General features: G+C 43.0%; 1 protein-coding gene across 1 annotated transcript in view; it reads right to left on the reverse strand.

Annotated features, from left to right (window-relative positions):
• Positions 1-1,851: 1,851 nt before the first annotated feature.
• The window catches only part of tox3 (TOX high mobility group box family member 3), a 37,806-nt gene continuing 16,983 nt past the window's right edge, over positions 1,852-22,674 (reverse strand). The window contains exons 2-7 of the mRNA XM_069659748.1: positions 19,715-19,780; positions 11,553-11,804; positions 4,883-5,146; positions 4,550-4,780; positions 4,279-4,359; positions 1,852-4,059 (exon numbers count right to left, since the gene is read on the reverse strand). Of these exons, the coding sequence (XP_069515849.1) occupies positions 3,247-4,059; positions 4,279-4,359; positions 4,550-4,780; positions 4,883-5,146; positions 11,553-11,804; positions 19,715-19,780 (1,707 nt within the window). The 3' untranslated portion in view covers positions 1,852-3,246. The remainder of the gene's footprint in view (positions 4,060-4,278; positions 4,360-4,549; positions 4,781-4,882; positions 5,147-11,552; positions 11,805-19,714; positions 19,781-22,674) is intronic.

Consider the following 22,674-nt stretch of genomic DNA (forward strand, 5'->3'; position numbering starts at 1 on the left):
GAGGCTGGTCCCACATCTGCTCTGTCCTGAGTCCGGCCTGTGTGGTTGGCTGCAGCGTGGGTCTGATGGTCAGATGGTCAGTGTCAGCAGGCCTTTTGTTATGCTCACATTGTATCTGTGCGATGAACGGGAAAACAACAAAAGAGCCAAATAAATAATTAAAATACAGAATCCCTCGGCTTCCACATCTGACTCCTTAGTCATCGTCGGCACCGTGCCGAGCGACTGACCTCAGCGAGGAGGAGGAGGGGGACAATTAGGTCACCTCGTGATTGCATTACTCAAATGACATATTAATGTCATAGTGCCCTTCATGCATTTCATCAGCGCTGGTTAATGATGAAGAGCAGCATGGGTGATATTGATTGCTTCATGCTTCTGTGATCATCTCATATTGCAAACTGAAAACAGATTTATCTTGCAGAGACAACAGAAAAAGCAGGTGAATATTATTTATTCTATTATTATTTAAATGTAACCAATCCCCATTACAGGAGCAGCAGTGTATTATCCTTGTAAATTATGTCTGTGTGTGTATAGCGGTGTTTTGAAAATATCTGTAACCTTTTTATTGCAGAGTCTCATAACTCCAACCCTGGCTGTGAGATATTTGTACACACAGTGACCGCAGTACTGAGGGGTTATGGAATAACAAGGAGCTCCATGCATTATTAATGGGCTCTGCTGTGAATCTGTTCAGAATAATAACGGCGATTTCCCAGAGCCTCATTACTGTGTGTTTTTAAAGCATGTGTTTGGTATCCATGGACACCCGCTCTCACATTCTCCTCTTCTTCCCCCCGTGTTAAGATTCAGGTCAGGCGCGGCACTTGCTGTTTTTAATTTTCATTTCATCATAAGCACTTTAAGACTGTTGCCAGCGCTTATTTGCAGTTTTGCTGCAGACCTCTTCACTCGGGCTTCTGACAGGACAGATGCTGCAATTAATCACGGCAGAGAAATGGGCATCGTTTCCATCCCGAGCTGCAGCAGCACACGGCCCAAATTACAAATGCTTCCCTAAAACCGACTAATTGAAAACAAACCGCAATTTGAAAATTCTATCACGGCGCTATCACAGAAGAACAGGAGCAGATTCTCTCTCCTAATTTGTAACTAACATTAACTCGTGTTTAAAATGTCTCAGCTGCCTTTGGGAGGAAAAAAAAAAAGAAAAAGAAGAAGAGGGCCGTTCTCGGGGCCGGTGCATTCACAGGCTATTGTGAAGATATGATAATTATTGTTTGCCTGCCTTCCCTCCCCCGCTCTCCATATTATTCAAGGGAGCTCAGCAAACCCCCGGGGATGTCTTGGAAATGAAGCGATTTTTGAAGGGAGTAAGAAAGAGGCAGAATCCAATGCACTGGTGTGTGAGAAGGGGACTGTTATTGAGACAAGTACCGGTTACATGCTGACCTTGTCCAGCAGCAACACTGTTTTTACACACAGGGACAATGGACTTCCATTCAGATCACTGGGAAACATTACACTATGATAATGTCAACATGAACGCTCATGGAGCCCTGAAAACTATGACTCCATAGAAAACATACAAATGCAGTTCTTCTATCTCATAAAGAGCTAGGTGCTTTGACAGGGAGCATGAAGCAACACCTCATGTAAGTTATGGCTAATATATCTTGTGAAATAAACCGATTCCTCCAAATAAATCTTTGTGATTGATAGTTTAATTTGAACAGAGACACAAAGAAATATATAATACTTCATACAAAATTATGGCTACTATCATATTAGTGATGGAATGTCTCTGGATTCTTCTTCATGGCCGAGCAAAAACTCAAACATTAAATTACTTTTCCTAACGTGAGCTGAAAACAACTTTTCAAGAACTCCATACGGATATGCATTTATTCTATGGACAGCTGTCAAAAGCAGTTGGTTTGTAAGCAACATACAAACAAATTAATCGCTGCTATTGTAACTCATAAAAAAGTATAAAAGAGCAGAAATGCACTATGTGATATAGCAATCCACAGGTCGTTTAACAATGTTTTAATTAAAGCCTCACATATTAAAACTTTACAACAGGTGATATGAAAAATGTACAACATTTTCTTTTTTTTTCAGGGACTTCTGTACAGCTGGCAAAAATACCTCCGATGCCTTTTTCAGTTGGCTTTGGCAGTGCAACAAACTGGCTCTGCTAGTTTTCTTTTTTAAAACAATGACGGTATCAAGGAGCAGAGTAAAAATACATCAATCCCCAAACCATCTGCCTTGATCCGGATATTTGTATTTACCATAAAATATCCCCTTTGTTACACAAAATAAAAACATAATTTAATCGTTAAACATCTGAAGTAAAAACAAATAGATTAAAGAAGATTTTTTTTGGAGTGGGGGTAGCCAGTTACACGCTTTTGGACAAATCATCTGGAGGGTCGATTACTGGATAGAGGAGGTTTCGTCTCCCCCCACTCTACAAAACATGTACAGCAGATTACAGCTACAGTTTGATGATGTGATGGGATGACAGAAATGATTTATGGCAGGTCTGTCTCAGTCTGTTCAGTCCTTCATCCACAGATCTGTCCGTACACTACTTTCTGTTCCCCTTATTCTTCTACACATTGTCTGCATTTGTGGTTTGAATGTGTTCAAATATCACGGGGTCTCCGACATGTGACGATTCCATCAACTGTTTCCTTCACGCCATTGTTGAACAGTTCCATCGTCGAGAATGATGGGTGAAAGAGAAAGGTTGGAGTAAAGAAATTCTTGCTATATACTGGCCAGTGTGGGAACAAAGACTGTTGAGTGGGTTACTGGTTTCCAGCAAGGATCCTGTGAGTCATTCAGTCCAGGCAGGAACTGATAGAAATCCTTTTGTTGGAACGCTTTCAATATGTCCTTTTTGCTGCGCTGAACTCGGGCCTCATAAATAAAGCTTTATTGTTAAATAAAACAGTGAAAGACACATCTTTCAACATATTGTGTGCCCAGTCAGTTTAAATTGACAACTGAAAGACCTCACAAACAAACAAATAAACAACTACTGGGTGCTCGTCCTAACAGGCTTCCATCATAGCTAAGCCTATGACAGAAAAAAACCCAGTTAACATGTTTATCCCCTGTACACGCGTGTGCATATCCGTCTATAACAATGGACAAGTTCTTTGTATAACATTCTAAATCTTACACACTTCTTAAGTGCAACTTAGAAAAGCAACGTGGAATGATGCTTTTATTCTATTCCTGTTCTTTGAGATAGGATTTCCATTTGGCTCAGTAAATGCTGACCTGGGACAGGACCTGGGCGTGGGCCTGGATTTGGGAGGGGTGTGGTTGCTGCTGCTGGGCCGGCTGGGGGCTGCCGAGCGATGCAGAGCCTCCCACTGAATGGGGAGTACCGGGAGAGTGCTGCGGTGGGGAACACTGGGACTGGTGCTGCTGCTGCTGTTGCTGCTGCTGGAGATGTTGAATCTGCTGCTGATGCATCTGGTGCTGCAACTGCATGTGCTGCAGCTGCATCTGCTGTTGCTGTTGCTGCTGCTGCTGCTGTTGTTGTTGCTGTTGCTGCTGCTGCATGTGGTGCTGCTGCAGCTGTTGCTGGAGGTGGTGTTGGAAATGCTGATGCTGCATCTGCTGCTGGATCTGCTGGTGATGCATCTGCTGCTGCTGCATCTGATGGTGCTGGAGGTGCTGCTGCATCTGCTGCTGCTGCTGGAGCTGCTGCATGGCATGCTGCTGCTGTCCCTGTTGCATGGGTGGGCTCATCTGAGACACCGCTGTGGACTGGGCACCCGCCATGCTTCCTCCGTTACCCATCTGGCCGTGCATCTGCGGCGGCATCCCGGGGGACATGTTCTGGTGGGACACCGTAACCGAGGTCACGATCTGATTGCCTCCTAGTCTCATCTGCAGAGGTTTGGGGGCGATGGCCCGTGGTAGGGCTTGTTGAAGGGCCTGGGCGGCTGATGACATGGATGGGTGCTGGTTGAGGGGTGAGGGCAGCACCAGGCCCGGGGACAGGCTGGTGGAAGCCAGGGTCTGCTGTACTGAGCGGATGGTCTGGGCCTCAGCTGATTCTGCTGCAGCCTGGATGGACAAAAAATATCACAACTTATCTACAAAGCCACAGTTTTCACCTCTGAAAAAAAGCCATTTCTTCTAACTGTAGTTATACTTCACAGACCTCAAACATCTACGGTACAACATTTCAAAGCACAGTGTAATACGAGGAATTCTGAGCAATGTAATTCACTTTTTCTATCAAATTCACACATTTTGAAGTGAAAAGAAGAAACAGTTTCTCACCTTGGAAACCAGGCTTGCACGGTATGCAGCCAGGGCTTTTAAATACTCTTTCTTGGCAGCTTCTGTTTTACTTTTGTAAACCTGTGATGACACAAAGGTATGTGTGAATGGACATAAAAAGCTTGTTTTTTAATTAAAAATAATTCCTTTTACCTAAGGCAGTGTGGAGTATATTACACTGATCACCTGAATCTGGATCTCTGATCTAACGTAAGAAACTCCACTAAACTACTCCAGGTTTTTGACATGTTGGAATAATCAAGCTGTGTACCTGCTTCTGCTCCTCTCCCAGACCGTCCCACATGGAGGCCACAATCTTGGACACCTCTCCAAAGGTGGCGTTGGGATTCTGCCCCTTGATAGCTGCCTGGGTGTCTCTGAAGAACAGGGCATAAGCCGACACCGGCTTCTGGGGCTCATTGGGGTCCTTCTTCTTCTTCTTCTTAGGAGTCTTGGGCTTCTTTGCGGGATCTATGGGAGCTGGTCGCTTCTCTCCAATGACCTGCAATGATCGCAATTATTAAAATAAAGACCTTCACATCATCAGCATAAGTCCTTATTCAAATTTTATGCAGTCATCCAAGTGATTCTCATCTTTACTCACCCTGTTGCCCTCGTCCTGGTCGTCCTCGTTGATGGAGCTGGAGGGAGACGGGGTGGCCGACTTGCTGGCAGGCGGTGACGGGGAAGTATGGGTGATGTTGGGTCCCCCCATGTTTAGACTAAGCTGTGCATTGAGTTGGGATTGGTTGATGGTGGTCAGCTGATTCCTTGACATCATCCCATTGGGGCTGTTCATGCTGATGATGGACTTCATCACCATGGCGGGGTTGGGTGGGTACTGGCGAAGATGGCCTGGTCCAACATTCTGTAAAGAAAATGATCAAAGGGGGCTTTATAAGAGAATAACAATCACAGGTCATATTTTACTGATACTCTTCCCTTTGCTTTTACGCTGCCCTTAAGGTTCCGGCTGCCCAGACTTGTTCCTCATTTCTCAAGCTCAAAGATATCTCTGCACTCTCTGTGACACCCTACTGCCCAGTCTACAAAGCTCATGGAGCCGTATCTCTTTACCAGAGAGGAAATCGGGTCACTGGTTTCTGTGGATTGTTATGTGGCAGATAGCATGACACAATGTTCTGGGTCTTAAATGTCTCTATTACAGACCATGATAAATTATCTTGACACCCGAGGAGCCAACTTTATAAGCCAGTAATAGATGGCTACACAGCTCAGTTGATTCATTTCAAAACTCTATTGTATGGAAATCTTTGACACAGCCTTTGACTGCCCGGTCCCTAGAGGGGAACAGTCGACTCAGATCCCCGCGCTGTGGTACATAACTTGGTAACATAACTGGTACAGTGTAAAGACTGTTGGAGTCGCAGTTTGTATGCATGAACCTATAAGTCAATGTTGTTCGAGGGTTTTAAAGGGTTTTGAGGGCCCTGAAAAACAACTGGTTTCTGGTAAACTATCCTCTGACAATATTACAGTGCACAGTGCTTAAAAAGATAGTCAAGGAAAGCAAAAATGTTGTCATTTTTCCCCCCACCAATATTATGTATATATTGTTTAATCTATAATAATATTGGAGGGGAACTCGGTATCGGCAAACACTCAAGTCAAGTATTGGAATAACCATTGGGAAGGAAAAACTGGTATCAGAACCTCTTCACTATATAATCAACTCCATAAATCACCTGGCTGAAGGTATGAAGCTTAAGAGCTTTGGACAGGTTCCTACCTTGAACTATTCAAGGTTTGATGTAATAACATTTTCACAATCTCTTTCACCTTCTTCCCTCTAAAACATTTTGTTCTCGAAAGAGTCTCAGAGAAGGTGTAGGCAACATGTTTGCATTGATTGTGGCGGGAATGAAATTACAAGGACTGCCAGCTCCCCAGAGGGAAGACTGATCAGAGAGGCAGCAGAGCTGACATGGAACAGAAACACAACAGAAAAGGTGATTTGTTCTCCCTGGGTACATCCATCTGGTATTCAGCAGCACAAACCCAATCTCTCCCAACATCAACACATCATAAACCCACACACCTGGCTTTATTGAAAGAACCTTATGAATGCCGCTCTTCAGAAACAATATTGTAACACCATTTCAGACAGAAACATATTGGATCTACAATCCATTTCTTTCTCATATACCATGTCTCCTGCTTATCATAAATACAATCTCTGAAGTGAGAGCGGATTTATATTTACATGTGCGAGGAGGATTCCGCGAGAGGTGAGGCAAAGGGTGGGGGAGAAATTGAAGACATATTGTTGTGATTCTTCAAATATGGGAGCTATCACTTTCCTCTCAAATAAAAGCTGCAATAAACAAGCCTGTGACCAAACGGCTGTCATTTACATATCTGCAACCCGCCATGTTCCAAGTGCTATTGTCATCTTCATTACCGGGAACACGATGGCTCGCAGTTTGCTCTCTGCTCGCTGCGAACATCAAAGACGCACACACTGAGCTCATTAGTCGTGGCCATCTGTATAATAACACTTTTGCTCCATCCCAATGAAGCAGTTTTGACTTAGAGCAACGGTCCATTCTGCAATTTGTTTGGAATATGGTGATTTTTCTAAATGGCCTTTGGATGGGGTGCATTTTTTTTAATAAGCACTGATGACCACAGTTTAACTATTCATAACATCCCTTTCAGCTCGCTTTATGTCCTATTTTATCACCTTTTATAGAAAAGCAGCCATTTTGCTTTTTACACGATGCAACAAAGGAGCGTTGATGGTTACATCGGTGAAATGCCAGCATTAGCACATGTCTGATTTAAAAGATAACAGCTAATAACACACTAGAGAAAGGCATCATCTTAAGTAACAGTCCCCTTGATTGTGAATATGAATCTGGTACTAGGGTGTTTATTTACGTCCCCCTGCCTTCTCATTTGCATTTTGATTGCAGTATTGTCAGCAGTCACAGCAGACATCTAACTGGATATTTTGATAGTCATCGTAAATCTGCAAATAAGCCCTTATCTTGAGTACACAGTGGCCAGATGTGCCCTCCTTTGTCAGGTCTGTGTGTGTTTCTAGGTGTGCTGTCCATCTGCGTGTTTGCCTTTTAAACACTAACAAGCTGACATGTAGACTCAAATCAACAAAGGTTGTTCTTATAGTATATTCATCTTTTAATATTCCCCATTGTGTTGTTTTAACTGTGAAATCATAAAAAAGAAGCTAACAGCAACATAAAGCTGGCAACAATATGCTGCAAAAGAAGAAAAAAAGGCTTGTTTTGTACATTATTGTTGGCAGCATGCACAGCTAACACAGCAAACACTCCACACACAGCCACATGAAGTGTTCTGAATATGAGCAACAACAACAAAAAAACACTATTGACAATGTGTGAAACCCTTTCCACAATAAACGCAGGCCAATAAACACAGCAGCTGGACTCAAAAATGCAACATTATGCATTCGCCAAGTGATAAAAATCTCGACACTGATGTGAATGAAAGCAGGCTCCAGCCTGCTCTTAAAGATATTGGAAATCAGAATTTAGGGAGAATGTACGAACACTGGCACCATGTACTGAGCTGTAACAGGCTGAAAAGAATGTTAACAAGTTCAATTTCCATTCAATCAATGCCAGAGCTCTTGGAAATGTTCCATGGCAGGAGAGGGGTAAAATCATCTATATGGTAATTATAAGGATGAATCCCCCAGTAACTTTCGCCAGCATGAAAGGTCAGTCCTATTAAAGATAGTTTATCAGCGCTCTGCACATATTCCTTTACTCGCCTTCTAAACGGGGACATCATTTTATTTTTCCTCCATTTTCGGCAACCTGCTGAAGTCTGTGCTTAAGCCAAATGAGAAAAATGGAATTTTGAATGCCAGTAAAGGCTATAATAGCATGAAGATAAATTGTTTTTCTTTCCCCCGCCCTGTCTCAGTCACACACACTCCTCTGTCTCTCTCTCTCTCTCTGTGCTTTGTGAACTCTATCTCCCCCACCTCTCCCCCCACTTTAAAACAAATCTCTACCCCCCCCTCCACCTCCCCCTTCAGACTACGAGGCCAGCATGTTCAACCCCCTTGCCCCCTTGGTCCCGTACAGCCACTGACCCATACCCCTTTCCACTATTTCCTCTGATGCATTATGGGTATTTAAAACTTGTCCAACATGACATCATTTCATTTTGAGAGCTGCCTGAGAAAAGTAAATTACAGAATCAATCATGCAGAAGGTCAAGCTGAGACTTCATTACAAGTATTGCATGCCTGCATGAATATCTTTCATTTCTGACTGACCCAATATGTCACAATAGCTGTCTGTTGAGGGAGAAAGGAAAAAAGAAACGGAGCGAGAGAAAAAAAATCCACTCTCTTAAATTGATGTACAACTCATGTCAGTGCTTCTTGGCTTGGAAGGGAGATAAGAGGGGAGTGTAGAGAAAAAAAACATGCTTTCTGCAACAGTGCTCACATTTTCCATTTAATTCAGGATACAGTGGCTTTTTGACCAGTCACAACTGAGAGCATTATACTCTGTGGCAATCTACACAACATCAGGGCATATCAAATCATGTGAACACCTGACTACAAATGGCTTTTCTGCCTCACTTTCAGCTCGCATGACGCATGTGGTCCAAACACAGGGTTTTGTTAGAGGTATTAGCATTTCTTTTCAGCTTGTACAGCTAATAGCATGTGGTTGATAATGAAAAATATATAATGCATCACCACATAGTGGCAAATGTAATAAGACAGCAGGGCTCATATCTCATAAATAGCGATTTTAACAGCTAATACAACTACTTGACTACTGTAGGTTTCAAATCCAATCATAGAGGACATTTCAGTGCATGCTTACATGTGTCAAGAAAACCCTCAAAATGTGCTGAAGGCACCAGGTGTTTTTTGAAATAGAACCCAGAGACCCTCGCTGTGCAGCAGGGAAGAAAATCGAGAGAGAAATTGTGAATAAAGCAATACTGGCAGCTCTAACTCCAGTACTATTTGGCACTATTGAGATTCAATCACAAATCAGGAGGACACATGCTGGGAGACAAAAATGAGAGTCAGAAGCTTGTTAGGAGAGCAGATTAAATAAATAATGACTTCAGATTCAGGGCTTGCCAGGCACACTGCAGCTGAGAAAATGTATTTCTCTTTGTAGAAACCCGGCATCTGTGGCCAATTTGCGAGACATACGCTCAACATTATGGGGAGAGGAATTAGCAGAACACTTGGCAATGCGATGACATGGAAGAAGCTTTTGAAAACAGCCCAGGTATATTCACTGGTTAGGATTCTCATTAAGTTCTGATAAGAGACAGGCTTTTACACACACTAAATATTCTCCCCCAGTAAGCTAGTGCACAGGAAGAAAACCAAGACGAGTGTTGGGGAAATATGAGCATGCTGGCTTGATGAAAAATGTAATTGCAATAGTGCACGGTTTATTTGTTTGCCCCTGCAGCCATAACAAATAACACAGAATGTAATCATGTATATAAGGTTGTCATTCCTTTATCAGTGTGCTGACAAAATGACAAAACACCCCTCTTAGGGCCTTCGTAAATCATTGTCTCTGTATATAGAGCGCACTGCGAACCTTGTTGTTACTTATCTCATTTAAAAGTTGCGTTCTCTTTTCAATAGGAAGATAAAAGCACAGATGAATAGGATTTCTATAGGCACAAGACTTTTGGGGATCAATCCCATTTGCAGGAGAAATGAAGGGCCACCGCGAGCCTTCCTGCCGTACAATGCGCGATGACTGATAACGGCGAGCAGTGTGCCGACGACAATGCCACGAGGCAAGGAGCAGAAACCCACATTCTCCCCTCGGTTTTTAATAGAGTCTCGGCACAATCAGAGACATGAGCCATGCAAATGGTGTTAAAGAGGAATAATGTTTGAGAATCAAATCTAATCCTCCAGCAAGTCGTGAGAACAGTCAGGAATGTAATTGTGTCAAGGCTCCGTCTCTTCCAGATGTAGAAAGCTTAACTGACCATGAAATGAAAATTCTTTAGGCAAAAGCCTTCTGGGGCTCGCTTACTGTATGAAGCGGAGATCTTTTAAAAGCTGCAATTATTTTACATGCCAGAAGCAGGAAAAGAGCTGTAAAATGTTAGAGCCTGCTTCCCTTATGGAATGTAAATAAATATCTCTAATGTCCGTGTTATTCAACAAATGTGTCGGAGAGAAGGTGGGGCGGAAGCAGGGGGTCTAAAACACATTTATTCACACAGTTATAATGATCATGGCACCTCTTCTCCATGCGATGTGTTTTGTGGTTCACAAAGCAAACTCAGCACCATCGTCTCACCGCTCATGCCCGTGTCCTTTCTCTTCTTCTCCCCTAAACGAATCTTCCACTTTTTGTAACAGGTCTGTAAGACAACTAGTCAGCCTGTGACATTTCTATTTTTCCTCCTCAATGCTTCTATGATTGTGGCATTTGGAAATGTCTCTCCACCCCGAGACAACAATCTTACAATCTATAGCACAAAACAGCACTAACATAAAGAGAGTGATTAATTTGTCCGATCGCATTCAAAGAAAACGGAGGAATACAGTAAAAAATATGTTCCTCTCTTTGAGCGTAATTCTCTACAGCACCGAGACAAAGCTGATCTTTAACTCTAACAAAAAAAGCATGTGTCTTTTCTGAAGACCTCGTGTGACATTAGAAGAAGCATGCATCAGCGTTTACAGCACAAAAAAAGGCTTCTGAAGGCAACATGAATTAAATATGAGCATGTGAAAGTGTGGCACTTTTGGGTCCCGTTTTCACCGTCCTTCTGGGGCTGAATACGCTTTGTACTCTTAACACCTGTGATCTTTTCACATCTGCTCACCTTACAGAGGGGGTCAGCCACTCTCTGTGTGCTTTTTAAAAAAAAAAGACTCCTCACAGTAAGTAACATAATATCATGACATTTACTCAATGTGATCATATACCTCCTGTGTTGTAAACAAGGCCAGATGCTGCGCCAGATGCACTGACAACAGGAGGCTTACGGAAAACTGTGAAGGTGACATTACGGATCAGTAAAAGGGCTCATTTAAGGACTGTTTGCTTTTATTATCAGGGGTCTGCAGTGTACACCTATAAGTCATATATTTGGATTTAGATTCACCATCAAAAAGCACATGTGCAGCCGCAGCTAAAGGTAGGACATAATGCTGGAGTGTGTTGACATGTGAGGATAACAGTTCTCTAGCAGCGGAAAATAACAGACTTCTTGATTTACTAGTGTTTTATATGCACAGCATTTCTCACCACAGGATGGCCGTTGTTGACAGACACCCCTTCCTGGTCCATCATGTTGCGTGAGATGGTAATAGAGGGCAGATCCAGGCTCTGAGGGGGGAACTGAGGGATTAGGGGACCCCTGTGCGGAGCTGGGGGCTCTGGCATCCCTGGGAAAGGTGAGTCCACTTCTGATAGACCCAGACCAGACTCCGTCTCAGGTGGAGGCGTAATGGGGGGGATTTCAAACTCCTCGTCTCCCAAGCTGGGTGTATGAAAAGTCTGCAAAAGGGGGAGAAAGGAAGAGGAAAATCATGAAATGCAGCAACACCAAACAGCCAGGAAGCATTCGCTGAGGTGGGTCTTATCTAACACGTCGGAAGGAAACCTTCAGGGATTAAATCAGACAACTTTGTTTAAAAGAGGGAATGTTTTAGTAGAGTGGTAATACACTTGTCTGTAAGTGCACTGAGATGTAACATTTCCTAAACCTATTAAAGTCCACTTTGAGGAAGCAGAAGAAGGAAAAAGGCGAGTGCGGAGGAAGACGTCAAAAGCAAAAATATCAAGCAGCAATCACGGGAGAGAGAGGATACATGATAAAAGCCCTTAATCTTGAGGATGGAAGATGTTGGGTTGAAGTGCAGTGAAAATACACGTCACAGGGAGATGGGTTTAAAGAACATTTTCAAAGATTATTACGCTTGGCCAGAAGTGTTTCTTTTTGTTCCCCTTGCCTGCACCCTTAAATCTGCTCATCAAACAGCCTAATCCTTCTGCCTTTCGAATTAAAGCTTTTGGTCACACTTAATTTGCTTATGTGCCTTCTTGGAGATGGGACTGTTCACCTACTCGGGTCTTGTTTTCATCTGCACATTGCATTAAGCTACTCTGTGGAAAGCCAATATATTCATATCCTCACAATGACCACTCTGCGGGTCCACAAACATGCAGCTGAACACAGGGCCAAACAGCATGCTATGTGAGGCGCTGGGCTCGGCTGCTGCTGCTAAGTTACTAAAACCTCTTCAAAGCATGGGGCTACCGCTAAAAGTGACACGATTGCAACTGCTGGAACTTTGCACACTGCAGGAAAGCATAGAGGCATAAGGGTGAACTTTACTGGATGTATTAAACAGCATATGAATTGAAACCAAGAGAAGCCAGCTGTATATCAAGAAGATACTGGAAAACACAAACTCTAAATGCTTCAGGTTCATATCAAACACTTCCCTCTTTGCCTTGGGTCACTTTTACAGCGCTGACATTAGTGACCTCATCAACTAGTGTATTTGAATTTTCATGCATTCCTTCCAGCATGACAATAATTGACTTTGGAGTCAAATTCTTAATTCCAATTCCAAATGGCACAGATGAGATTCCCACATGCTAACCCCTATGCTTGTTAGGCTGCGGCGTATGCAGGAAAAACGGTCCGTGTGGAGAGCAAAAGCAGGCGCAACGTAATCCGCTGTAATGACATCCCGGCTCCCATCAGCGGCTATCTGACGACGATTTAGCTTCTTATTAATCTCTATAAACAGACATCTGCATGCTAACAGCTAACAATCTGTTCTAGCTCTAAAATTCAACTTCAGATGAATTCCCTTTACCCTGTGTCACGAAAGCCATTCAGCGTTCAGATTTCCCCGACTTCCTGGAATGCATCAGATCGATCCGAGCTCCGTTCATCAAGCGAGCATTTTAAAGCAGTTTTCTTCTCGTCTTGAGGACAGACCTGACAAAGCTTCATTTATACTTTTTACTAATCTGCATCATGATGATGACATTTCAGCAAAGGTAAGACCTGTTAATTACAAATAATTCACAAGAAAAACGGTTTCTTTTTCTATAAACAACGCAGAATGCAGAAAAGGAAGTCATTTATCGCTAACCGCTGGCTACATTCCCCGGCATGTTCACCGCTGTCCACAGAGGCCATTTCGTCATCAGACTTTAGCCGATGGGATCCGAGATTAACCCTGCTTGTTTGGAAGGGCAGCTTTTTTTTCTCACACTCATAACGAAATACAGTATGACATGCATTTAGCCACATATAAAGCATCATCTCATTGCTTGTCCTATAGGAACAAAGGTAAAGTTTTAGTAACCTTAAACCTATAAACCTGGTATATAGATGTGTATGACCTGCAAGCAGAGCTAACTATGGTCGACAACAAAGCTAACCAGGCATGCCATCCCCGTCTTCCTCTGCTCTGTCTTTCTGTCTCCGGTCTTGGACAGAACAACAGAAGGGAGACAACAGAGGGAATATGCCAACACAGCCCTTGATTAGGGAGTATTAATGTTCCCCTTGCTTGCTTTAGCACACAGACACTTGAAACTAATTCATTGCCTACTCAGGGCAGCTGTCTTGACAAGCACTGATGAATTCCAGCGGCAGAGGCAGCTAATAGAGTTTTCTCCCCCCCCCCCCCCGTTTCTTCCTCTCTTCCTGCTCCCTAACACTGTTACACTTTTCAGTGCTTGTTTCACAGCGAGAGAACCAGCTCTCCTTTCAGAAGGAGCTAAGGTCATATTCATCACAGCACTGGCCTCTGGCTCGCAGAGTGCAGAATAAATCACGAGCACCTTCAGTAGGAACCATTCACTCTGAGTCCTCTGCTGTCATATTAGGCTTCAGTCCACTCAAAAAGCCTCAGGAACTTAGCTCACAATAATGCCTGTTCAGCAGCATGTGAATCAAAACAGAGTGTTTGTAAAAAAAAAAGTACAACAAAGCTGTCATGAGTCATGGACAAAAAGTTCCAGCAGCACATGGAAAGGATCAGAGATAGTTCATCATCACGGTGTTCATTCATCTTTTGTAACATCTCCTGGTGAGCGGGGTCAACCTCCACACCAGCCACAAGATCTATGGTCCCTGTCTCATCTGTATCACATCATGTAGCAGCCTGAAAGCACTGGCACACTATTAGAATCTCTCCAGCAGAATCACAGCCCTGTCTGGGTCCTGCATGTCCGGGACAGTCAGACAAACTCAACAGGCCACGTTTGTCCTCTTTTATCCACATCAGCTCTTGGAGGAATGCTTTGAAAAACCTCAACACTGCACTTAAATGTTCCTGCTCTTGCACTACTATGGATACTATGTGCTGAAGTAAGTAGGTTTCCTGTGATGGTACTACTATGTGTAAGGTAAAGCAGCACAGAAGTACAGTAAATAGGCCACTGGATCCTATAGGCTGCTGCATTGTGGCCTGAATTACAGAGCCAACCTCGAGATCTGAGATGTCAAAGAGGAAGGCTGGCTGAGGCACACGCACAAGCATGACTTTGACCTTTAAGCAAAACACAGACATGTACTTGGAGTAGAGGAATGCTGGTGTTTAGTTTCTGCTAAACACAATGAGAGGAGAGGGTAGAAAAAGAAACAAATTACTGTGGGGGAGGGAAGACTCAGAGCAAGATCACTATCACAGACTGTGCCTGTGTGCATCGCCTCTCTTTGTTAATGATGATACAAATTAACATCTGCACCAGGGGCACTGATAATGGAGACATGGCGTTTGTGTCTCATTTGGGGGGTATGGAAGATGTCAGCTGTCTGGGAAGTAAAGGCTCTCTCCCCGGGGAAGAGGTGCCAGATTTCACTGGAACCCACAGAGTGTTACAGTGTGCAACATTGTCTAGTATCATTTCACATAAAGCCAGTCTAATTCTGCACCCGGAGCAGCTTAGGGGGCTCTGATCGCAGATTAAGAGATGCACAATCCACTTTCTTTGCATCACCAGCCTGATTATCCATTTAAATTGTTCTGAAAGGCTCAACAGAGCCAAGAGCCGAGCCAGATGCTGGCTCGGGATGTGCAGGCATGCACATGTTAAAGGGTTAGCAAGAGTGTGTCCATTGGCAGCCACAGGGTCCAGTGGTATGAGGGCAGAGCAGGCCTTGTAACAGAGAGGCCTGATGTACCCAGCATGAGCATCCTGAGCCAGTGTGTGGGAAAATGCAGACGTCAGTGCCTGTTGAAAGCGGTACCCCTGAACCATATCATAATGTACTGCAGATTATGCTCCCCTGCTGTTATATGCTGTCGTATTTTCTATGTAGTAGGGATGAACAATTACCACATAATCTAGAATAATCTGAGGCAGTTAATGTAAAATATAAGCTACTATTTATGGTTCAGAGACAAAATAGTGGTCCAAAATTCAGCAGAAATCCATGACTAATGCTCTACAGCCACACTAGTGGCTCTATGAGGCTGCACTGCTTCAGGCTAAATGCTAACATCCACATGCTAACCTGCTATGTACAACAATGCCTAAATGCTTGTGTTTAGCAATTTAGCTAGCATGTTAGCATTCTAACAACTGATTACTCGCACTAAACACAAAGTGCAGCTGAGGCTGTCATTAGTATGCAAGTATTATGCCAAAAACCAAAGGACAAATTAAAATGTTGATTTGATGGCGGCGCTGCATGAGAAGGCAGGGGATCATCAGTTATCACAAATCATCCTGATGAACTTATTATGTCTGAACAATCCTACAAATCGCCAAAGAGACATTTTATTTAAACTTTAAAGCTGAACACCATGGTGGCCCGAGAGAAAATGATTCAGTATATAAACAAAGATACATACTGTACTATGGAATAACCACATTTCATGTCAATGCTTTCATTGTCAAGTAGGAGTGAGAATCGCAGGGTTACTCACAATACGATACGCGATTTGTTGTCCACGATAACAATAACATCACAATACAGCGATTCTGTGATAATTGATATTGCAAGAACATCACAATATCTGATTAACTTCTTCTTCAGCCAATAAATTTCCAATCAAGTTGCCCTCGTTCATGTCACAAGCGCCATCGAGAGGAGTCACGAAGTAGTGGCACGGTGAGTCAAAATCACAGGGCAGTCTGTTTAGAGTGCAGTGTATTTTTAATTAAAATATCGACATTCCGCAACAGCCTATTGTCAAGATAAAATGTCAACCTCATCGTGGCAAGAAGGCACATTCATTCCTTCATCCCCTGGGTAAGGGTCTACAAAATGTTAAGTTAAACAAATATATGTTGCTTTATATAGAATATATGCACACTGTTTTAACATTATATAACAAATTAAACGGTGTTGACATTTGTATTGTTGAATTTCTTTCCAATGTTTTACCCCGCGCTGCCATGGTGCTCTTTCAATATCGGGACAAAGAGCAGGAAAAAGCTTTTCAGGCAACACTCCCAGTCCTTCAATAAACTTAGTAATGCAGTTCACAGATGCAATAACCAAGACTTGTTAAAGGCAGCAGCATGCAATTACTGCATATAACAGACCCCAGAATCAATAGAGACAGGATCGAGGATCCAGTTTCAAATATCTCGACAGGCAGAGTGCAGCTACTCAGATGACAACATCAACCATGGCACCCCTTATCAACATTATTTCAAATTTGGATCATTTGTAGTCCATTTCTACATATTTATAGTTCATTACGCGTCTCTAATTTGATTAGGAAAGTAAAGTGATACATCTGAGTGGAACACAATCTCAGTGGACAGTATCCTTTTCCCTGAGGGAAGCAGTCAAGCTTTCCCTGCTAGGATGTATGCTTTACCAGGCACACCAAGGTCATCTTATCTCATCCCCTAAGTGCATAAGGTAAATGATACATCGGCCATCTACACAGCAAATACACGTCTGCTGTTCTGATGTGGAAGCATTCTGCCATGTGCACAATAAAGCCTGTATTACATTTCAAATACACATTATGTGCTACAAATAGAAGCTGTATGTAAACAAGTTTACATTAGGCTTTAAGGCATTTTTGACAATGCTTATATCTACACTAATAAGTATATACCTTCTTTGACACGAGAGTCAAAGCCCACAAAACAACAAGAGAACAAGAACCTAAACTTTTATATTGTGTACTAAATTGAAACTTTATTCCTCTCTCTTTTGAACTAGGGAACAACACATTCTTTATCCTATAACTGTCAAAATATATTCATAAGAAATATAAGACTTGGGGTTTTGTCTTTCTCGGCCTAGCTTACAGCTGCTAAAGTTAGCTTAAATTAGCAAACTTGAGACGTACCGCTTACGTACGGCTTTATAACTTATATTCTCTCACATTTATAAATAGGTAAAACAATAGTAAAGTCACGCTGCACGTTTTTCCCTCAAACCACAGGTGGTTGAAAAAAGAAAAGGACCACACAGCTGTACATTTTTGTCATTAGTCAAGCACTCACATTTCCCCAGGTTGAACTTTAGCACGGATGCTAACTTACATCCTATCCCAGGAACAACATGCAATTCAACTATAGCAAGGCAAACAAGACCACTTTTCACTGTGAGTATTGTGTTTCTAGGAAAAATAAAAGTTTAACATTAGAACAGTAAATAATTTAGACAATATAAGGATGCAAGCATTATAACCTTGCTAGCTACACAGGCTAACATTTTGTGTACGAGTCTACTTAATAACTTAAAGCTAATAATAATTTTTACAGACCCATTTTGAGGAAGAGGATAGTTGTGTAAAAAGTAGGAGTATAAAAAGATAAAGGGAGCATCTCTTTATATTATAACCCTGTGGTTTGATTTGGAAACAATGGCTAACCAAATGTGGTTGCATAAATGTAGCCGTGCTGTCAAAGTTAGCTGCTCGTCATGGAGCCCTCATAACGTGGACTTCCTTTCCCACTGTATTCTCAGACCAAGGCAGACACATTAAGTTCATTAATATAGCATTACAGTGTGACAGTGTAAAAGCTCACAACCTCACATTATTCTAACTTTAGCTCAGGTTGCAACAAACAATACAGGACTCTCTTTAGCTTGAAAAGAAAAAAAGCTATACTTAAGACTTCTTCTTCTCTCTTCTGAGCACAATACCATCTGTGCCCTAACACTGGAAACAGTTGTTCCTTTTGATAAAATGCAAATGAGCTGGGGCTGTTATTTTTTTTCAAGGAGTCCCCCCCCCCCCATCCCAGCCCATCCCCCGTTTCTTGACTGCCACAGTGGGCCCTCACAGCTGGGGGCTGAACGCTCTCCAAGCAGCTTGTGTCGGCGTGGTCCCCGCTGCAGTGGGCCTAAGCACCCACTGCATACAGAAGGATGCACCCACTCAGAGTAAATGTAGGGAAATTAAAATTCTCCCTAACACTCGGTGAAGCGCCCACTTTTTCAACATGAGGTCACAGACTGAAAACAGAAAATGTCACAGTTGCATCCTAACTGCCTGTGTGACGTGAGGGAAAACAATCAGGTTAACAATGACATCCATCCCCGTATTTTGGAGCTGTGTAGTGACGCTTTGCTGTGGGTTTTGAAGCCAGATCAATCTCCCCTGCTAAACTGGATGAGATTGGCCCGTTTGAACCACAGAGGATGATGGGTATTTTTGGTGCACTTGTCTCTAATGACAGGGCAGGGAAGTGGGTGGAGGGGGAATAGAGCGGGTAAATTTAGCACACTGTTAGGACTTCTATGGCTCAGAGAGGCTGTTATATACCTCGCGAGAAACCGCTATTCCCTTCTTTCTTTTAATGCAGCAGCACAATACACAGATGTATCCCAGCAGCTCCGACAGTCTCAGATTGTTGGTGACATTTCACTTTTGGTAAGTGCCAGCAGACAGAGTGGCTCTGAGACTGACAGAGCCGGAGAATCTTTTTGGGGCTCCTTCATTACGTCTTGGAAAAGAGGAAGAAAACAGGTGTTTATATCCTCTGCTTTCTGGGATATCACTTGGATCTCACAGAGTGCAGTCAAGACAGTCAGATCACATCAGCGTCAGCTCTCAGAAGTTACCATGAGGCAATATATGGTGAGCCGAGCTCCTCTTTCTGTAAGCTTATTGTCTTTTGTGGGTTTCGAGACAGGAAGTATTTGAGCAGGTAGCTTTTCAGGCAATAAAATAAAGTTGCCTATGACAGAGATGGAGACATTTAGATAGAGCTTTACCATAATGGATGTTTTAGAGGGCTTTACTGTGTCATATATAAGGCTTATACTTTATTATTTTGACTTTTTTTGATAGCAAATCTCAAAGTAATATTTAAAAAGACCATTTTTTAATGTATACTCATGACACCTGAAAAGGCCCAACTGTTACCAAGTAAAAATCTAATTTACTTCACCGTATTTGGCTGCATTAGTATTGGAGTGTTGTTGTATTTAACATGTAAAAAAGGTAAAGTATACTCACATCACCAGCAGCGAGCAGGGCACCGTTGGCCTCCGCCATGTTCATGTAGTTGTTGTTATTCTGGAACTGCAAATGAAGACAAAAACACACAATGAGCCCAGGCGTGTCCAGATAACATCCAGTGTAACCCGAGCTCTCCCCTTTCAATATGGACACCTGTCACTCAAACCGGTCGTCACACTCATCTCTTAATGTTTACACACGGAGTTAACCCTTTTCTCTGCGTGCGCGAGCGCATGCTGCCGCTCTGCCCATTATTGTGACATGAAGAGGCACGTGAGAGGCCCGGGCACATTCAAACCAGGGTAATGAGAAGCTGGTGTGGCTATTCAGCTCTTTCGGGATCGCAATTAAGGATATGTTTGCATCACAAAGCCAAGTATCAAGATTGCAGTGGCAGGTTATTAACTTCAAATAAACTAAGGGAGGGGAGTGACACGGAGGGGAAATAAGGAGGTGGAGAGTGTTTTTAATAAGGGTGGAGTACACTGGGTTTTAAAACTCACTTCCCGTACGTGATTTTGACATTTTGACACAACTTTTACCAACACATATAATATCAGAGCTGATATCAGAGTAATACTAGAGTAACCAGTGGTTATAACAGTGTGACATCCACTCTCCAGAAACACACCACTGTTTAAAGGGCGATTAAAAACTTTACTTTGGTAAGAAATAACATGTTTTCACAACATACCCACCCCCAGACCCACACATAGCCTGCTGGCAAAATGGCAGCCACTTCCTTTTCTTTTGAGACACAACCATGCTGACAGGTAGGAACAATGGGACACAGAATGAAGAATTATGGGCTAGCAGCTGGGCCCAGGAGCACAATGCACCTCTCTGTGAGTGAGGAGAGCAAAAACCCAGCCTGCACGGCACGGAGGAGAGAAAAGAGTTTGCGTCTTCATGAGGTTCCACTGAGAACACATTTTCAACAAAGCTCCGCAGTAATCTCTTTTGTGTGTTTATTACAAAGTCACTCTCTTAAAACATTATGACAGAAGAAGAACTCCAATGGAAGGAGGGAAAGAGAGAGAGAGAGAGAAAAAATGGCTTCTTATCTAAGCAGAAGCCAAACAATAGTGGAAACAAATTAAGATCAGAGTGAACTGAGAAGTGCATTAATACATTTTCTAGCCCTTTGTGTTTTTTTCCCGTCGCCTTTTCTTCTGAGTGGTTAGTATGCGAATGTAATTACCGAAAGAACTGCTGCTAATCAACTGCGAATGGTATCCATTAATTAGTCTATGCCCTGGAGAGAGAGCGGGGAATCAGCAGCAATGTTAACAGTGTTACGCACCAATGAGGAGGGGAGCCACGAGCTCTGCTAGCAGTCGCTTGAGCAGGTGGTTTGTGCTGTCTTACCTGGAGCTGCCCCACTAAACTATATCTGACTCAAGCACGGGGGGGGTTTAAATGTTTGCACAAACACACAGAATTATAAAGACACACCTCAAGTGAGAATCATGTGTCAACAGCTAGCACCCCTTTATTTCCCAGCTGTGTAACTTTGAGACATGACATGGCTGGGTTACGTCAGCCACTCGGCTGGTAATTAACCTTATGCTGGGCTTATCTTGGAAGTGTTACTCCGTCCCCCTTCTTCTTTTAGATAACAAATTGAAGTCTCAGAGATATCCCTCTCTATTCAAGCACTAGGAACATTGTTCTGATTGTAGAAGGAGATAGGGGCATCGTGCAGTGGTGTCTCTGTGTCTTCTATCCCTGTATCTCTCTGGATGTGAATGAGATTTTAAAAGAGTGTTCAGACAATTGCTCTTCATTGTAAAAGGAAATCTTAGTTATATTTTAAGCTTGTAGTCTATCCTGCATGCAGCGTTAAAGGGAGATGTTTCTGTAAGCGCCGCAGCTTTGTCTCGAATTGCCTTAAATTAACATTCACACGTTTTCAACTTGATTACTCGGCGTGCAACACGACAGCGGTTAATGTGGATGACAACTTCACAAGCACCGAAGTGCTTAGAAATCAGGAAGAAATGTGTCATTAGAGCAAACATCACACTGAGAGGCGGTATGGTTGGATTGCATATGGTTAGCGCGGACGTTTAGCAAATCACATTAGCTTCATTAAAGAAAAACACAAGCAAGTTAAGTCCAAGTGCTAATTAGTGATGTGAAAGAAGTCCCTCGGCTCTGTCTGTGTGAGTCATGTTTTATTGTGTTTCCAGGCCCCTTTAAGAGCAGTTCCACATCTCCTCCGAGAACTGTGACTAACATCCCAAGAAATGTCCCCAGCCACCGGTATCAATCTTCACCGTTAAAAGCTGTACCATGTGGTGCCGCGGCTCGGGGCGAAGGCCTCGGCGGACGACCGGAGCAGGGAGTGGAGATGATTATTGTTATTCCCGATTCATTTTCTTTTTGTTGGGGGTGGGGGTGGGGGGGGGGGGCATTCAGCACTCATATTGGAGGCAGTGGCGATTGAGTCAAATGCCAGATGAAATTAAGTGTGATTGGAGGGACCATGCAGCTGACGGTGACGGACTGCACTAAAATGGGTCAGCGCAGACAATGAAGGCTCTGTAATTAAAATGATGTGACGAGCTGGACGAGAGATCTGGCGGACGTGTGAGGGGCAAACAAGCGTGTGTGTGTGCATGGAAAATAAGTTTGGACTTAGATATCTACCATTGATAAAAGTTTTGTTAATCTGAGGAGTTGACTAAGTTGACTTTTTCAAAATAAGAGAAACATAATAAACTGGCCTTAAATGTCCGGTAAAGCGTCACAGCAACAGCTCAGGCAGTGATGTTAAATGCACTCAAGACATCTCAGTCATGTACTTGTAGCAAAGAGAGGCCATAGAAAAGATGGATTTTAAAATAGCTGTGGGTCGAAGGCTTTCATTAGAGTGGATTCACGGTTAAAGGTGCTGTGTAATACGAGAGCCAGACATGGCTACATGGCAGAGCAAACACTGGGCACTCAGTGTT

Source organism: Semicossyphus pulcher, unplaced genomic scaffold (assembly GCF_022749685.1).
Source record: "Semicossyphus pulcher isolate SPU_LCO1_2020_fin unplaced genomic scaffold, fSemPul1.0.p SCAF_1, whole genome shotgun sequence".
NCBI lineage: Eukaryota > Metazoa > Chordata > Actinopteri > Labriformes > Labridae > Semicossyphus > Semicossyphus pulcher.